This window comes from Dreissena polymorpha, chromosome 8, assembly GCF_020536995.1.
Source record: "Dreissena polymorpha isolate Duluth1 chromosome 8, UMN_Dpol_1.0, whole genome shotgun sequence".
In the NCBI taxonomy this organism is placed as follows: Eukaryota; Metazoa; Mollusca; class Bivalvia; order Myida; family Dreissenidae; genus Dreissena; species Dreissena polymorpha.
In genome coordinates this window covers 33793378-33810442 of record NC_068362.1, presented here as the reverse complement: position 1 = coordinate 33810442, position 17065 = coordinate 33793378, and the positions used below count along the sequence as shown (strand labels likewise).

Below are 17065 nucleotides of genomic sequence, written 5' to 3'. Positions count from 1 at the left end.
TTGCTTATAATCAAAGGGTCCTGCAATGCCTAATATCTTATTGTCTAGCAATACCTGCAATATCAACTTGTCTTGCAATGCCTACAATTTCACAATGTCTTGCAATGTCTAAAATATCAAATTGTCTTGCAATGCCTAAATTGCATGATGCCTAAAATATCCCACTTTCTTATAATGCCTTCAATATATTGCTATATTGCAATGCCTACATTAAATCACTATCTTGCATGGCCTACACTATCACAATGTATTTCACTACCTACAATATCACAATGTTATACAATATCTAAAATATCACAATATCATACAATACCTGCAATATCACAATGTCATACAATACCTACAATATCACAATGTCATACACTACCTACAATATCACAATGCCTCTAACTAAGCCCATTTTTTATCACACCATCTTGCACAGCCTACAATATCACACCATCTTGCACTGCCTACAATATCACACCATGATCTTGCACTGCTTACAATATTACAATGTAACAAAGAGTCACTTACCTCGTTCTGAATATGAACTGCCATCAAATTGCAGGATTCTGTGTCGTCTGATTTCTTGAGGCTTTTCCACAGCGCCCCCTTGTCTTCTTTGTCAGCCTAAATTAAAGGATCATTTTTTTAGATCTTGATAAAGATGCTTTACTATTCTTCTACCTCCTCTTCCACCGACTAAAGTTTGTGTAATCACTGACATCCAATCAAATGATGATGATGATGATGATGATGGTGATGATGATGATGATGATGATGATGATGATGATGATGATGATGATAATGACGATGATCAGCACTATTATTATTACAAGAGAAGCAACAGCAGCATCAGCAGCAGCCAATATTTAGTTGTTTAATTATTTTCAAAAATTAAAGTCAATAGCATACCAATTAAACTATTTGAAATAACATTATATAAATTATCAAAATAGTTCATATGATTCAATTGTTAAACCAAATTTACTGCATTAAAGATATATAATGTACAAAAATGCATTTTCCAAAATACATTAGAAAAAGCTGACTGAAAAATTCTTATATTATTTATAAAAAAGAAGTAAAGATGTTGAAATATAAACAAACAAAAAGCAAAATACTTATGTGTTAAATTATAAGTGATCTTGTGCATTTAACATTTTGTTTTATTATTCATTGCATGTCCTCATTTTACAACCTCGCAAATTTACTATATTTTAATCTCCATTTAAAAAGTCAGCCTTAACCATTATTGATCAAATTTCATCTCTAAATAATTAGAGGGCCAATCGTGGTTTAAATCACATTAAAGAAACAAAACATACTTACAAAGATGAAACACTATCCAATAGATTCAGATGTAACACATGAGTGCATTTGAACAAAAATCTTGTAACAGTAAACTTTATCAACACTGCGACCACTTGTTTTCAGTGTAGTATATTAAAATTTAAGCCACTCCCATCATTATCTGATAACCCCGCCCTCTTATCTGTCTGATAGCATCACTGAATGAGTGACAGCTGAGCAGAAAGCCAACATCCAATCAGAAACTGGCTTACTTACTGCCTGCAGTGTTAAATCAATTGTGAATGGCTGAGAGCCAGATTGTGTGAAATCAATGGTGCAGTGGATTATCTGAGTGGAAAATGAGCAGTTGGGAATGACAGTTGACTTGTGTCATAGGGAAGTGAGCAGAGAAAGTCTCCATACACAGATTGAAGACGTGAACTGAATATTCGCTATTTCAAATGAGAAAAATAATATCATTCATTAATTATAAATAAACCAAACCACACAAATGTGCATCATTATTTATTTGTAAACATTTAAGAATAAACTTTGTAGGGATTTAAACTTATAAAAATCATCACACAGACAATATGTTTTATTATATTTATATTCTCATATAACTAATACAATAAGGGTCCAAAGTGAACTCTTATAAAATGTCCATAATCAGACAAATTTATTTTAAAAAATCATAATTAAAAACTCAAACCAAGAGTGAGAAAACATGTTTATCAAAATTAAATATTCATGAAAGGATGATAATTTGTTTTTATCAAAAATATGAAAAAGCTTGCATTGGAACGCCTGTTTCTTTGAAACGGCCATTATGGTAGAATTATACACAAAACTACCCGATGTAGCAGAAAAAATGTGCAATTAACAAAACTTAGAATTGCCTAATAATATTCATTTGCGACCAATGTCACCCGCCCATGCACCTGTTTACAGCCTAATCACACACGTGACTTTGCCACTAAAAAAAGCAGGGACAGTCTAATTTGCAAACATCTAACCCAGAACAGCATCAAAGCTTGGAGCCCAAAATGAGAAGTTTTAGAAATAACCAGATTATTATGGTAAAATGCCAAAGCTTTGGTGGAAACGCTGATCTGACTGATGACATTTCAGCTAGATTAATCATATCAGTTTAAAAACAGTAATTAACTTACATAAAACACCAATTAGGAACCAAAATTACGAGTATTTAGTGGTTCTGGGACAAATAATCGCTGCATGCACTGGATCCTTGTTCATTTCGTGGGCTAATTGCCGCTTCCTTAAATGCCAGTGATAATCAGAAAAACATGTAGGGTTTTATGCAGGAAGTCTGTGGCATTATGATCCAAATATTGCTACTTTTATTAATCATGTGTGTTAGAAATGAGAAGAGAGGAAAATTCATAATATATTAGATTTGTATTAATTATTATAATTTTTATGCTAGACAAAAGAAAAAAAAATCTTTTAAATAATACTGTGAACCTAACATGTCACTGCTCAAGTAACTTCGAAACTAAAAAGAATGTTTAAAATTATTATTAAATATGGATAGCAGAAAATGTTTATATTTATGTGATTTTGCGGTTCAATTTATAATTACAATTGATTTATATTAATAAAAAACAGATTCTGAAAATAACCATAGGCTATTATCTCATTGGTATATTTTTATATTTTTTTTACATTCAGCATATTATTAACAAAAATTAAAAGAATAATTACCTTTGCTTACCTAAATTTGCAAATCCAGATTACACTGTGTAGTTCAATGTCACAAAATTATGAACAAATGTAAAGAAATACACTTCAAGTCAAAAGAATTATCTTGTCATTTGTACTCTAGAGACAACTATTTCTCAGAAAATTATCTTTTGATTTGAGTACATGCCTAAAAGTATAATCCCATTATATATGAAGTATGGCTGCCTATCATGCCCGACACCCCCAATATGTCACCTTTTCAATATCTCCATGCAGCTGATTAGGTGACAATAATCCCATCATCTCCTAATTGCATTAATCAATTATGTCCCCCTGTGTGCATCCTTAAGGGTGATAATATGGTTGGCACCTCCTGCATGTTTGCTTTAGAATGGATTATGTATCCTAATTACTTGATGATTGCAGACTTTTTATTAGGATGTCACTTGATTAATGAAAAGAAACAAATTCTTCCACTCAGGGTTGAGACAATTGGCAAATTTTCGTCAACTTCTCAGCTTGGTCAAAATTAACGCTGTTTTTGTTTTGCATACTAAGTGTTTATTTAAGGTATCAGACATTTGGGTACACATCGTTTAATTAGGGGGCTATCATACAGATTTTTGTACCGGAAATGCCAGGAATTAAATAAGAAATAATTAAAATTTTTAAGTATTACACTAAATTTTATTCCATTGCTTCATTGCTTTTATTTAAATTCAATGACCTTTGTTATTACTACTAAATATTCCACAAATCAAAACATCACATTTTTCTTTCACTAAGAGAAAGTAGTCAGTTATTAAAAGATCTATTCCAAAACATGTTGCTCTTGAATCAATAATCAATTAAATACCATAAAAACAGCATATGGGGGTTTCATTATAAGAATCCATGTAATATGTTTGTGTTCTGCGAAAAGGGGGTTAAATGAATGTGCCTACAGTGTCATCCCAGATTAGCCTGTGCAGTCTGCACAGGCTAATCAGGGACTACATCTTCCACTTTTATGATATTTTTTGTTTACAGAAAGTATCTTCTTTGCATAAATCAAGTTTAATTGGAAAGTGTTGTCCCTGATTAACCAGGCTCATCTGGGACGACATTTTACGCACATTTATTTAACCCCCTTTTCATAAGAATCCCTGAACTATGTTCTTAAAAGAGCCTTGTTCTGAGAAAACCAGGCTTAATGAACTTGCGTTAAGTGTCATTCCAGAATAGCCTGTGCAATATACACAGGCTAATCAGGGACAATAATTTTAGCGTGAATGTAATTTTGTGTTTAAAGTAATCTCTTCTTAACAAAAAAAACAGTCTAGGTGGAGTGTGCGGACTCCATATGATTATCTGGGGCAATACTTTAAGCTAATTCATTAGACCCCATTATCCCAGAGTGAGACTCGTATCATGTTCAAGCAATAGCAGAGTCACAGAGGCCTTTGAGAGAAAGCAGCAGCAATAGCAGGGTCACAGAGGCCTTCGGGAGAAAGCAGCAGCAATAGCAGGATCACAGAGGCCTTCGAGAGAAAGCAGCAGCAATAGCAGGGTCACAGAGGCCTTCGAAAGAAAGCAGCAGCAATAGCAGGGTCACAGAGGCCTTCGAGAGAAAGCAGCAGCAATAGCAGGGTCACAGAGGCCTTCGAGAGAAAGAAGCAGCGATAGCAGGGTCACAGAGGCCTTCGAGAGAAAGCAGCAGCAATAGCAGGGTCACAGAGGCCTTCAAGAGAAAGCAGCAGCAATAGCAGGGTCACAGAGGCCTTCGAGAGAAAGCAGCAGCAATAGCAGGGTCACAGAGGCCTTCGAGAGAAAGCAGCAGCAATAGCAGGGTCACAGAGGCCTTCGAGAGAAAGCAGCAGCAATAACAGGGTCACAGAGGCCTTCGAGAGAAAGCAGCAGCAATAGCAGGGTCACAGAGGCCTTCGAGAGAAAGCAGCAGCAATAGCAGGGTCACAGAGGCCTTCGAGAGAAAGCAGCAGCAATAGCAGGGTCACACAGGCCTTCGAGAGAAAGCAGCAGCAATAGCAGGGTCACAGAGGCCTTCGAGAGAAAGCAGCAGCAATAGCAGGGTCACAGAGGCCTTCGAGAGAAAGCAGCAGCAATAGCAGGGTCACAGAGGCCTTCGAGAGAAAGCAGCAGCAATAGCAGGGTCACAGAGGCCTTCGAGAGAAAGCAGCAGCAATAGCAGGGTCACAGAGGCCTTCGAGAGAAAGCAGCAGCAATAGCAGGGTCACAGAGGCCTTCGAGAGAAAGCAGCAGCAATAGCAGGGTCACAGAGGCCTTCAAGAGAAAGCAGCAGCAATAGCAGGGTCACAGAGGCCTTCGAGAGAAAGCAGCAGCAATAGCAGGGTCACAGAGGCCTTCGAGAGAAAGCAGCAGCAATAGCAGGGTCACAGAGGCCTTCGAGAGAAAGCAGCAGCAATAGCAGGGTCACAGAGGCCTTCGAGAGAAAGCAGCAGCAATAGCAGGGTCACAGAGGCCTTCGAGAGAAAGCAGCAGCAATAGCAGGGTCACAGAGGCCTTCGAGAGAAAGCAGCAGCGATAGCAGGGTCACAGAGGCCTTCGAGAGAAAGCAGCAGCAATAGCAGGGTCACAGAGGCCTTCGAGAGAAAGCAGCAGCGATAGCAGGGTCACAGAGGCCTTCGAGAGAAAGCAGCAGCAATAGCAGGGTCACAGAGGCCTTTGAGAGAAAGCAGCAGCAATAGCAGGGTCACAGAGGCCTTCGAGAGAAAGCAGCAGCAATAGCAGGGTCACAGAGGCCTTCGAGAGAAAGCAGCAGCAATAGCAGGGTCACAGAGGCCTTCGAGAGAAAGCAGCAGCAATAGCAGGGTCACAGAGGCCTTCGAGAGAAAGCAGCAGCAATAGCAGGGTCACAGAGGCCTTCGAGAGAAAGCAGCAGCAATAGCAGGGTCACAGAGGCCTTCGAGAGAAAGCAGCAGCAATAGCAGGGTCACAGAGGCCTTCGAGAGAAAGCAGCAGCAATAGCAGGGTCACAGAGGCCTTCGAGAGAAAGCAGCAGCAATAGCAGGGTCACAGAGGCCTTCGAGAGAAAGCAGCAGCAATAGCAGGGTCACAGAGGCCTTCGAGAAAAAGCAGCAGCAAGACCAGGGTCACAGAGGCCTTCGAGAGAAAGCAGCAGCAATAGCAGGGTCACAGAGGCCTTCGAGAGAAAGCAGCAGCAATAGCAGGGTCACAGAGGCCTTCGAGAAAAAGCAGCAGCAAGACCAGGGTCACAGAGGCCTTCGAGAGAAAGCAGCAGCAATAGCAGGGTCACAGAGGCCTTCGAGAGAAAGCAGCAGCAATAGCAGGGTCACAGAGGCCTTCGAGAGAAAGCAGCAGCAATAGCAGGGTCACAGAGGCCTTCGAGAGAAAGCAGCAGTGTTTTCAACATGACATCTGGAATATACAGTACATATTTTGACATTCACTGTCATAAGGTGAAATTGAAACACAATTAGAAGACAAACCTGGGTACTTTTTTATGAATTCAAATGAATCAAGATGACCTCTTTAAGTTAGACAACAATTTAGAATACAACATCTTGTGATGTTACTTAAGTTTATTTTTTTCAGCCTGTAAGTTTCAGGTCCTAATGTATCAAGATCTGTAGGCCTATAAGAATATCCTGAGTCTGTTTCCTGGGTAGAACCAGTATTTTAACCCATTTATGCCTAGTGGACTCTCCCATCCTTCTAAATTGGATCAATTTATTTCCAAAATTAGGGATGTCTTGTATACTGCAACAGGGTTGACTCGCGGTACTTGGGGAATATTCACTTGCCTCTAATAACCATCTTCATATATCAGATAAATGATTAAAAGGACAATCATATTTAACTTAACTTTATTGGAAAATTGCTTTGTTATGACGAAAATCCTTCAAAATTAACTGCCATAGAACCAAATCCAACACCACTGTCCGTCAGTGTTGTTTATTTTTTCACCTGGCAGATTCGCGGTAAATATGTTAAACAGCACCAATATTAAATTTAACATGAATAATCAAAGCTCTGACATATCATTCAAAGTAACAATCAATAACGTATTTAACAATTTAAATACAGTCCACTCTCGTTATGTCGACATTGGATATCTCGATATTCTCGATATGTCGAAGTAAGCTCAATGTCCCAACTTTTTTCCTTCTTTATCTATATAAATAAACATCGCATATCTCGATTTTCGTTATGTCGAATAATTCGATATGTCGATATAAAATGTTGTCCCGAGTCCCGATTTTACATGTATTTACTGTGGTTTATCTCGAAGTGCGAATAACTGTCCCAGTGTCGGCATAAGGTGAGAAAAATTTTCTTTGATACTTCACCGCCCCGCTTCGCCCGGCTGCTCCCGATACTGCGCGGTAGGAAATCGATCCGTTGATTGCATCAATGATCACACGTGTGTAATGTCGTTAGCAATTAAAACTTGAGTAAGGCCTGTCGATTTAACTGTCACTTTAACATCAATTAACTGCAATTAATGCACTGCCTGCCGAAAGGCCGAAAGACTAATTTTTTATTTTATAACCGATTGAACTTTGCATTTCAAACTACAAAATGTTCAGTATTCTGGAACGTGATTTACGCATGTTCAGATGGAAAACCCTCGTCTTGATTGGACGTCAATTGCATCATAACTATAAATAGCAACATTACCGGATGTTTACTCGACAGTTTAGAAAAATTATAACCGCATGTGTTCATGCAATTATGTAATACTTAAAACGTCATTTTAAGCATTTAAATTTAATCATGCCTCGTAAAAACGCGTATACATGTATATCAGGTAGAGAGTATTCTGCCACACGGTGACGGCTTTAGTTAGACCACTTAGCAGATATATTTATGTTAAAAACAAGGTAAATATTCGTCTTATTTTTTCTTTAAAAACGCCAAATCGGATATCTCGAACTCTCGTTATCTCGATATATTTTCTTATTCCCGCTGACTTCGAGATAACGAGAGTGGACTGTATATGGAATTTAAGACATCAAATAAAATAAATAGCACATTTATTTTCAAGCACTGTCGTATTTTTTCGTAACCACAATTAACTGGACTATAAAAATTCAAATATTGGTAAAATCTACGACATTTTATTACCAAAAATCGATTCCAACCTTAAGCAAGAGATGTTTTCTGTCAGATTTGACAAGTAAGTCACGCAGGTTTGTTTATAAACCAAATCTAGAGGGCGCTAATAAAATACCGCGAGTCAACCAGACCCGCGAGTAAACCGGGTTTGAGTAAATATTTATTTTTATATTTAGAATATTTCTTACAGAAATTTCCTTAAGCAAACAATGCAGACCCTGATGAGACGCCACATATGCAGCGTCTCATCTGGGTCTTCGCTGTTTGCCAAGGCCTTTTTTTCTAGATGCTAGGCAAAAATTGGTTAATTAAGAATGCTCTCCCCCCGGGTATCAAACCCAAGTTCCATTTATTGGCAGGCACAATATCCACTACAAAATTGCTATCAGAAGTTTTGGTATTACACATAATATCCTGAACAATGTTATAAAAATTGTGCTGTGAGCCTGATTAAAAAAAGCTCTTAAAAATGGCTTTTATTATGTAGTAAAAAATACTTATGAATACAAATGTAAGTGTAAATCTCATTAGCAAGCATCCCAACATCCTTGCATGTGTCAGAAAATGATGAAATGGGCTTACAAAGCGTATGGTAGCTGCCTAACTATTAGATAATTTAGTGCAGTAATTTGGTTATAACCCTCCCTCACCTGTTCAGTATATAAGCATCACTTTTTATAACAAGGTATTTAATCTTTAGCATTTTTCGTGTGAATGAGAAATTCTTGCAACCAAGGAAGTTTCGCGCCAATAAGTTGTCTCACATGTTTAATATGGTCTTCGTTTACAATGATAATTGAATGTTAAGCTTTTGCCTGGAGTTATCTTGTTAAATATGCGTTTAATTATACCATATAATCCTTATATGTAATAAAACCTTCACATATATATGTCCAATTAATAATACATTCAACAGGTTCATAAAATACAGATTACGTGTAGTGCTAATGATTAAAATCAAGTTATCTATTTCTCATATTATTGTACTGCTTTTTATGTTCGTGATCATGTATATTCACATTAAAATACATATGGTCTTCATTTTGGCAGGTAACTTAGTAATTAACTATTATTACCATTACCGACTCTATGATATACTTTGGAGTGTTTTTGTTGTTGTCTTTTTTGTTTGAATCATGCAAAGTAAAGCCATTTAGGATGGTTACATACCAGTAATTTGTCTGAACAAGTTCAAGCATATGTTTTGTGTAAACCTTCAAAAAACTATCTGTTATTGATTTAAATCTCCATTTTGTATAAATTGCAGGTCTTTATTGTTTTTATCTGTAAAAGACAATTTAAAGAAATAAATATAACACTTTGTTTACACCGAACAAATCTTTTAGAAAAAAAAACGAAAGAAAGAAATGCATATTAACGTATAAACAATTAAGTTTTTTATGTATTGTCTCATGATTGATAATCAATTGTCACCTGATCAATTGTCACCTGATAATCTTTGTTTGAATATCATCTCAAAGATATCAAATCAAACAAAAATGGTGTTGCATTGTTATCTACAGCTTTCACAGCCATTTTCATGGACATCAAATTGGGCTCAAGGAAATTTATTTACCTATTGTTTCAGATAAAGCCTAATGAAAATGCATACCATAAGTTTAACGGCCAATAGACTTTGGGAGGCACAGACACTTGACATTATGGGGGATTGATACCAAGGGTCGATGGTTGTAAATTAAACAGTGCCTCTATCAGAAAATTAACGTAAATTGCCTGTGAAATATCATCTTGTCTGAGCATAATGGATGTAAATTTGTTTTAAATTGAATCTGAAGATGACTTAGTTTGTGAGCAAGTCTGACTAGATTGGAAGTGAATTTGCTATAATGCATTTAAACAAAACTAGAAAGGAGTGTTGAGATAGTTTATAGTAATATGCATCAAGTTGCAGTCAAACACAATAAATAATTAATACATTATAGAGGGATGAAAAAGTAAAATTATTTATTGTATCTCCTGTAAAAAAAATGTAAGCAGGCACAACATTGATCAGGTCCACACTAAACTATTATGATATGACTATAATATATACTAGCATTTAGATGGATTAAAATTATACATTTGTGTACTTTATTTTTTTAAATATTTTAAATCAATTCTGTCATTGTTTCCGCTCTAATAAATTTCCTCTTAAAAAAAGATTTATTGGCCTCCAATGTAAGAAGATAATGAATATACCTTTACTCCTAAACAATAATTATAAGAAATAATAAGTCAATTGAATAAAAGATTAGAATAAGAGTGCTAAACATGTCTTATGTAGTTTTTTTTATCATGTATTGATTTTAAGGAGAACATCCATAAAATAGTAATCTTTTATTCCAAGAATCAGAATAATAAAACTTGTCCATAACTTAATAAATGAATAAAAATTATTCATATTCTATTTTTGACCTTGCAGAAATTTAATTAACTTTATTTCCTCAAAGTGTCAAAAGCGTCAACAGAATCAGTCACCAATGAACTCTTTATGGCTGCTTTCATGAATTTCAACAGTTTTCATTTCCAAGCGTTACACGCGTGTTCCCTCCCTACAATGACATGACAACTCTTTCTTAGTCATAACAAGGATGCCACTTCTTGCCCGCCACAGACAACGAGTGAAAAGGGAAAAGAAGCACGCAAGCAAGCTCTCTAAGAAAGAAGATAAAAATAAACTCAGAACATGACATTTCTAACAAAAAACATATCTGTTATGCCTCCCATCTGTCTCGAGGTCTACCCAACTTAAACCAACTTTCCCATGGACCAGAATATCGGTAATATCATATCTCCGGGACTTCTGTAGACAACCTCTGTGAGAAACAAACAGGTTTCATTGATATAAGTAAAAACACATGTGTTTTGTGATACAAAAAATCATCTTCACTACTTTTAACCCCATGGGTTTCAAATTTGAAGGCCACGTTAATGTTGTTTTATGTCTTGATAGAAGATATCTTGACGTTTGCTGTACCAAATGAATAGGGTACCAATCAAACATACCATTTATGAAATGAGATCATTAAATCTAATTTACAAGAGCATTTTAAGTTCAAGGTTTGCAGTCTTTAGCTAGTATTGGTTCTTCCCATGACTTAAGCCGTTCAGTGTGGAATAACAAAAAAATAAACATGTTTTTTTTTTACAACTTGTACCAGTTTTATATAATAATTTTAAATATAGTAAGTGATTTAAACAAATCCTTTGCACAATGCTCATATCTAAACAATATTCAGAAAAGAAAGTAACGCAAGTTACAATAGATTTTATTATAATTAACTATGAAAAATATTACTAGACTTGAAAACAATATTTTAAAACAACACCAATTTTAAGAGAAGCATATAGACGCAAAACCAAGAAAACCAAGAAATACGATTATTAATGATTCCCAGCAGAGTGAAAATTATTATGCACGCATGACACATACAAAGTTAACTAGTCATAAACGGAAAAATTATGTCTCATAAACTAACTTGGCATCCCACGCAACATGACCCCTTTGCCACTATACCTAACAATGGCCCCTTGTTTGGCCTAATGGGATGTCTCGTAATATAAACATTTCTACAGATATATCTTTGGTTGACAGCTCTTCCCCGCAATTCTACCCGCCTTTTTGCTTATCTCTGTAATTATATTGCTCAGGAAATACAGTCAGATTCCAGAGTAGGAAGCTAAGGCAGCTGGAACTAGTTACAATTGAGTCGTGTTCTGAGAAAACTGGGTGTTATGCGTGTGAGTTAAGTGCCATCCCAGATTAGCCTGTGCAGTCCGCACAGGCTAATCTGGGAAGACACTTTGTGCCTAGACTGGATTTTTTGTTAAAAAAACAGATTTCCTTTAAACAGAAAAATCCTTCAAAGCATAAAGCTTTGTTCCTGACTAGACCATGCAGGCTGCACAAACTTATCTGGGACAATACTGTATGCACATGCATGAAACCCCGTTTTTTCAGAGCAAGTCTCATTTTCAGTTCTTGGCAACTGAGGCTTAACCCTTTGCATGCTGGGGAATTTGTCGTCTTCTAAAATGTCGTCTGCTTAATTTCTAAAATTTTCTTCGATTTTTTTTCAAAGAATATTATCAGAATAGCAAACAGTTTAGACCCTGATGAGACGCCACGTTCTGTGGCGTCTCATCTGGATCCAAACTGTTTGCAAAGGCCTTCAAAATTCGGTTCCCGCACTGAAAGGGTTAACTGCCAAGTTCCAAGCATAAAGCATAAGGAGCATGAAAAGAGATGTACAGCAGTAAAGGTGTCCTATTAGTCAAAATGTGCAGGCCCTTGATCATAAAGGGGTGACACTATCATAAACAAAACGCTTTATATTTTGAAATATCATCCACTGACACTACAAATGTTTTTTGTAATATTGGTACTGCTGTTATGCAGTTTAGGCGTGGCTCTTGGATGACTTACAGTCCTGTAGATCAAAAGACAACAACCATTTCCTGCAAATGGGAATCCCTGCTGTGAAATATCTCTGGGATACATTGGAACAACCACTTTCCCAGGCTCTGACAACTTGCAAGGTGTCATCCGAGTGAAACCGGTAGAGCCACAAATGCCAGGCACTGCTTGATTGATACAAGTCATGATGATCTGTGCTCAATTCTCTGCCCATAATAAGCTAATTTGTGTTTATTTCTAAGTGATCTTGTTACGCTTACTGACAGTTAATTGTTGTATCTCTTCAGGGTTTAAAGGTAAGTATTGCAGAATATGAACTTTAATTTAATGCAGACACATTTTCAGAAAAAAGTAAATATATACAATGTGTTACACAACATGACTCTTGTATTGAGTAAGAGTTTTCAGGAATCAAAGAATTGTAACTTCTTATAACAGCAGAAATTTATGGTGAGTGTAATGACTAACAAATAAAATGTTGCTTATTTTTCTCTCTCAAATTAATATAAAAAGACTTACACATTGGTCAAAGGTCTCAATTGTCGAAGAGAGAAGTATTAACATAATCGTTCATATAGATTTTCACTGAAATCTGTAGCAGATGGGACTGTAGGATCGATTGAAGTCATGGAGCAGGATCATCAGAATGGATTAACAGATATTCCTCTCTGAGATATGATAACAGATTTTCCTCTGATGTGTCATAGTGTTGATAATAAAGCACAAGACAGATTCCTATCAAGATGTCGCCACGATTTAAACATTCAATCTTGTCACATATGGACACATTAATATGTCTTGGATACATCGCAAGACATTTTCCCTAATGTTAATGTGAAATAGATGAAAATGAGCAGAAATGTGAAGGCTGCAGATTTATAGCCATAAAGTTTGTTATTAACCCTTTGCATGCTGGGAAATTTTTCGCCTGCTTAAATGTCGTCTGCAGAATTTCTAAAATTAGCATTTTCTTCTATTTTTTTCAAAGAATACTATCAGAATAGCAAACAGTTTGGATCCTGATGAGACGCCACGTTCTGTGGCGTCGCATCAGGATCCAAACTGTTTGCAAAGGCCTTTAAAATTCAGTTCCCGCACTGAAAGGGTTAATGTTCATTGAGCTGTTTCTATAGCTATCAAATGTATCATGATTAAAACATTTAAGTTTTAAAGACCCAGTCCAAATACAAACAATTCAATGTATGCTGAAATGACATTGGTTCTAATGAAAAATAATGAAAAAAATAACTATTGCGTTTGTAAGAAAATAATGTATTAAATTTGTGTTTATGTTACAAAGCACTTACCCGGTAACCAAAATTCGATATATACTTTACAATACGCTTCTTGCGAATGTAGTTAATTTCATTAACTCCAGAGGCGTCATATATACCATCTTGTTTATAGAAACTAAACAATCAATTATTACCAAATCGTTAATATTTGTTCGATAGAAAGCTTTAATTATATAATAGTTCAAATAATAATGTGAAAACAACATGTTTGTATAAATCCTCTCGTGTTGACTATGCAAAAGAACAATGTGCGGCAAGAAATATTGTACCAATATATCGGGGTACACACAAGTTGTATTCTTTAAAAGAGAAGTGTGAAATCCTTCTTTCTGCTTATAATTTCTAAATTCAATACAATAGTTTCCCACTAAACTCAAGATTTACATCACTGCAAAACTGAAAGCTGCATCAATTGAATTTTTAAACAACCCCGAGATTGAGAACTTTTGTTAACTCATTTATGCATGAAATTTTGAGTTTTTTCAAAAAATTACTTGTTCTCCACATGGATGTCTGATTTGGGGAAAAAAAGAGTAATCTTTATCGGTCTATTTTTATGTGTTTGTGCTCAATTTGTGGATCGGTCAATCTACATAATTAAGAAAAATTAATATCCCACAAATAATTAATATTTTACAGTATTTATGTGGGCTTACTAGCAGAAAACGTTTGGAACATTTTATTCTTCTTATAGAAAGGTCAAAACTTGGGGGAGACACCTTGTCTAAAACCTACCTGGAAATCCTCTTGTATGGGTCCAACGAGCTGGCCAGCTTGAATGTCAACAGGAGTTATCACCCCTGACCGATCTTGTACTTGGCGCATAAAGATGCTAACGTTGTTGAACTGCTCATTGAGCATTATAGAGCTGGTTGAAGAATGTACTTTGTCAACTGTGCTGTCAACTGTGCTTTCTGGCTGTATTTGGTTACCACCTGAAAAAAACAAACTTAAATACAAAATGTTATATAATTCAAGCATTTCAAAAATATATTCTCTTAAGGGGCCTTTTCACAGATTTTGGCAGTTTTTGAAGTTTGTCATTATGCTTTATATTGAAAAATGTAAACATTGGATCTAAAATGTTCCAGTAAAAAATCAAGAATAAGATTTTAAAAAAGAAAAAAAAAGTAACCCTGAACAGGAGTCCTGGAGTAAAAGTCTACCATTTAGACCACTCGGCCATCCGTGCTAATACAATGACGAATGTATTTTATACTTTATATAAGCACTCCTTGTAGTTTCACAAAATATAACAACAACAACCGAACGCTTCCAAATTATTCGTTTCGCGTTACAACGCTTTACAATAATGAATTTTCAGGTTTTTAAATCGTCAAAATATGCATAAAATAGCTATTTTAGAGCATGGTAAATGTTCAGTACTTACTGTTTCCTCACAAATATCATAACTAAAATGAAAATTTGCTAATCTGAAACAACATTTTTTTATTTTGTCAATTTACCAAAATGTTAAAAGGCCCCTTTAAATTATTGTTTCAAGTTCAGTTTGTTATTAAATGACAAGGTAAATTCCACTAATAATGTTTTAGAATATATTTTGACATTTACTAGATATATATATTAAAGGAATAAATTTGAAAAGAAAGTGCTTTCATTGACACAGATTATAAGGTAGTCTTATACGCCAGTCATTAAGTGGACATGTATATTTATTGATAATGTATTTACCTGGTTTTGCTGCTACAATTTCTTCACTTAGTAATGGATAGGAATCCAAAGAGTTCTGTTTTGTGACCTCCAAACTGTCATTTGTATTTGCCTCCTGGTAGCTATGGAGACCCATAGGTGCTGCCACTGGCAACAGCATCTGCGCTGTTGCTTGGTTACCATCATTTACATCGTCTGCAACCGAATCATCGCAATCATCCGATTGGTCGTTGGAGGTAATGTGGTCAAAGATGGAGGAATCTTCTCTTCCTGAAAGTATAAAATGTTAATGTCATTTTTCTGTTTAGAATATTCACTGATTTTGCATAGATAGAATTTTGTTTAAACAGATTAATGAGGTTACTGACTCATTTAACAAAAATCAGTATAAAACTCAAATTGTCTATACAAACTAGAGATTTGTCACAGACGTGACGAATACCCCAACATGAAGAGCGGATGAACAGTACTTGAAATAGGGAACACCATGCTGAATGTGTAAAACACACTATTAAAGTGAACCCATGACCTAGTTTTTGGCCCGGCATGGCCTATGTTCAAACATGGCCTAGAGATCTTCTAGATAAAACTTCTGACCAAGTTTGGTGAAGAGCGGATGATAAGTACTTGAAATAGAGAGCGGACACCATACTGAAGGTGTAAAACGCACTAAGTGACCCCGTGACCTAGTTTTTGACCCGGCAAGGCCCATGTTCGAACTTGTCCTTAAGATCATCTAGATAAAACTTCTGACCAAGTTTGGTGAAGATTGGATGAAAACTACTTGAATTAGAGAGCGGACAACATGCTGAATTTTAAACTGCACTAAGTGCCCCCGTGACCTAGTTTTTGACCTGGCATATTCCATAGTCAAACTTGACCTAGGCATCATCCAGATACAACTTCTGACCAAGTTTGGTGAAGATCGGATGAAAACAAATTGAATTAGAGAGTGGAAGCTTAATACAGACCAACCGACAGACAGACAGACCGACAGACAAGTTCACTCCTATATACTCCCCTAAACTTCGTTTGTGGGGGTATAAAAATTCCATTCTAAAACAAGAGATGTGTTTGTCAGAAACACAATGCCCCCTATTGCGCTGCTTTGAAGCCATATATTTAACCTTTGACCTTGAAGGATGACCTTGACCTGTCACCACTCAAAATGTGCAGCTCCATGAGATACACATGCATGCCAAGTATCAAGTTGCTATCTTCAATATTGCAAAAGTTATCGCAAAACTTTAACCAAGGTTAAAGTTCTAGATTAAAGTTTTGGGACAGAATGACAGACAGACTGAATGACAGACAGACAGGCCAAATACAATATACCCTCAATCATTCGATCTGGGGGCATAAAAATATGTTTAATATAACTCTGGCAATATTGAAGCTGAAGTGATTTCCTTTTTTCCAACACTCTGTAAATATGCTTCAATAAATCCTGACTACAAACGGTGGACATTCATTTATACTCAAGACAAATCTTCGTAACATTTAACATGAATTTATACTCTAGACAAATCCTCGTAACATTCTACATTAAGGTGAAGGGGATCAAATTAAAATGTTATTTTCATACCTTGATTGTGTTGTATTGAAT

At 35.9% G+C, this 17065-nt stretch overlaps 1 protein-coding gene across 2 annotated transcripts in view; it reads right to left on the bottom strand.

The window, feature by feature from the left end:
* LOC127842887 (histone-lysine N-methyltransferase PRDM16-like) overlaps positions 1-14667 on the bottom strand; it is a 34056-nt gene extending 19389 nt beyond the window's left edge. The window contains exons 1-2 of one of the 2 annotated variants that reach the window (XM_052372661.1): positions 14524-14667; positions 517-612 (exon numbers count right to left, since the gene is read on the bottom strand). In XM_052372661.1, coding sequence (XP_052228621.1) covers positions 517-612; positions 14524-14649 — 222 coding nt within the window. In that variant the 5' untranslated portion in view covers positions 14650-14667. Of the gene's footprint in view, positions 1-516; positions 613-1314; positions 1416-14523 lie in introns of those variants that run through there. The other variant, XM_052372662.1, reaches the window with a different exon arrangement.
* Positions 14668-17065: the final 2398 nt, after the last annotated feature.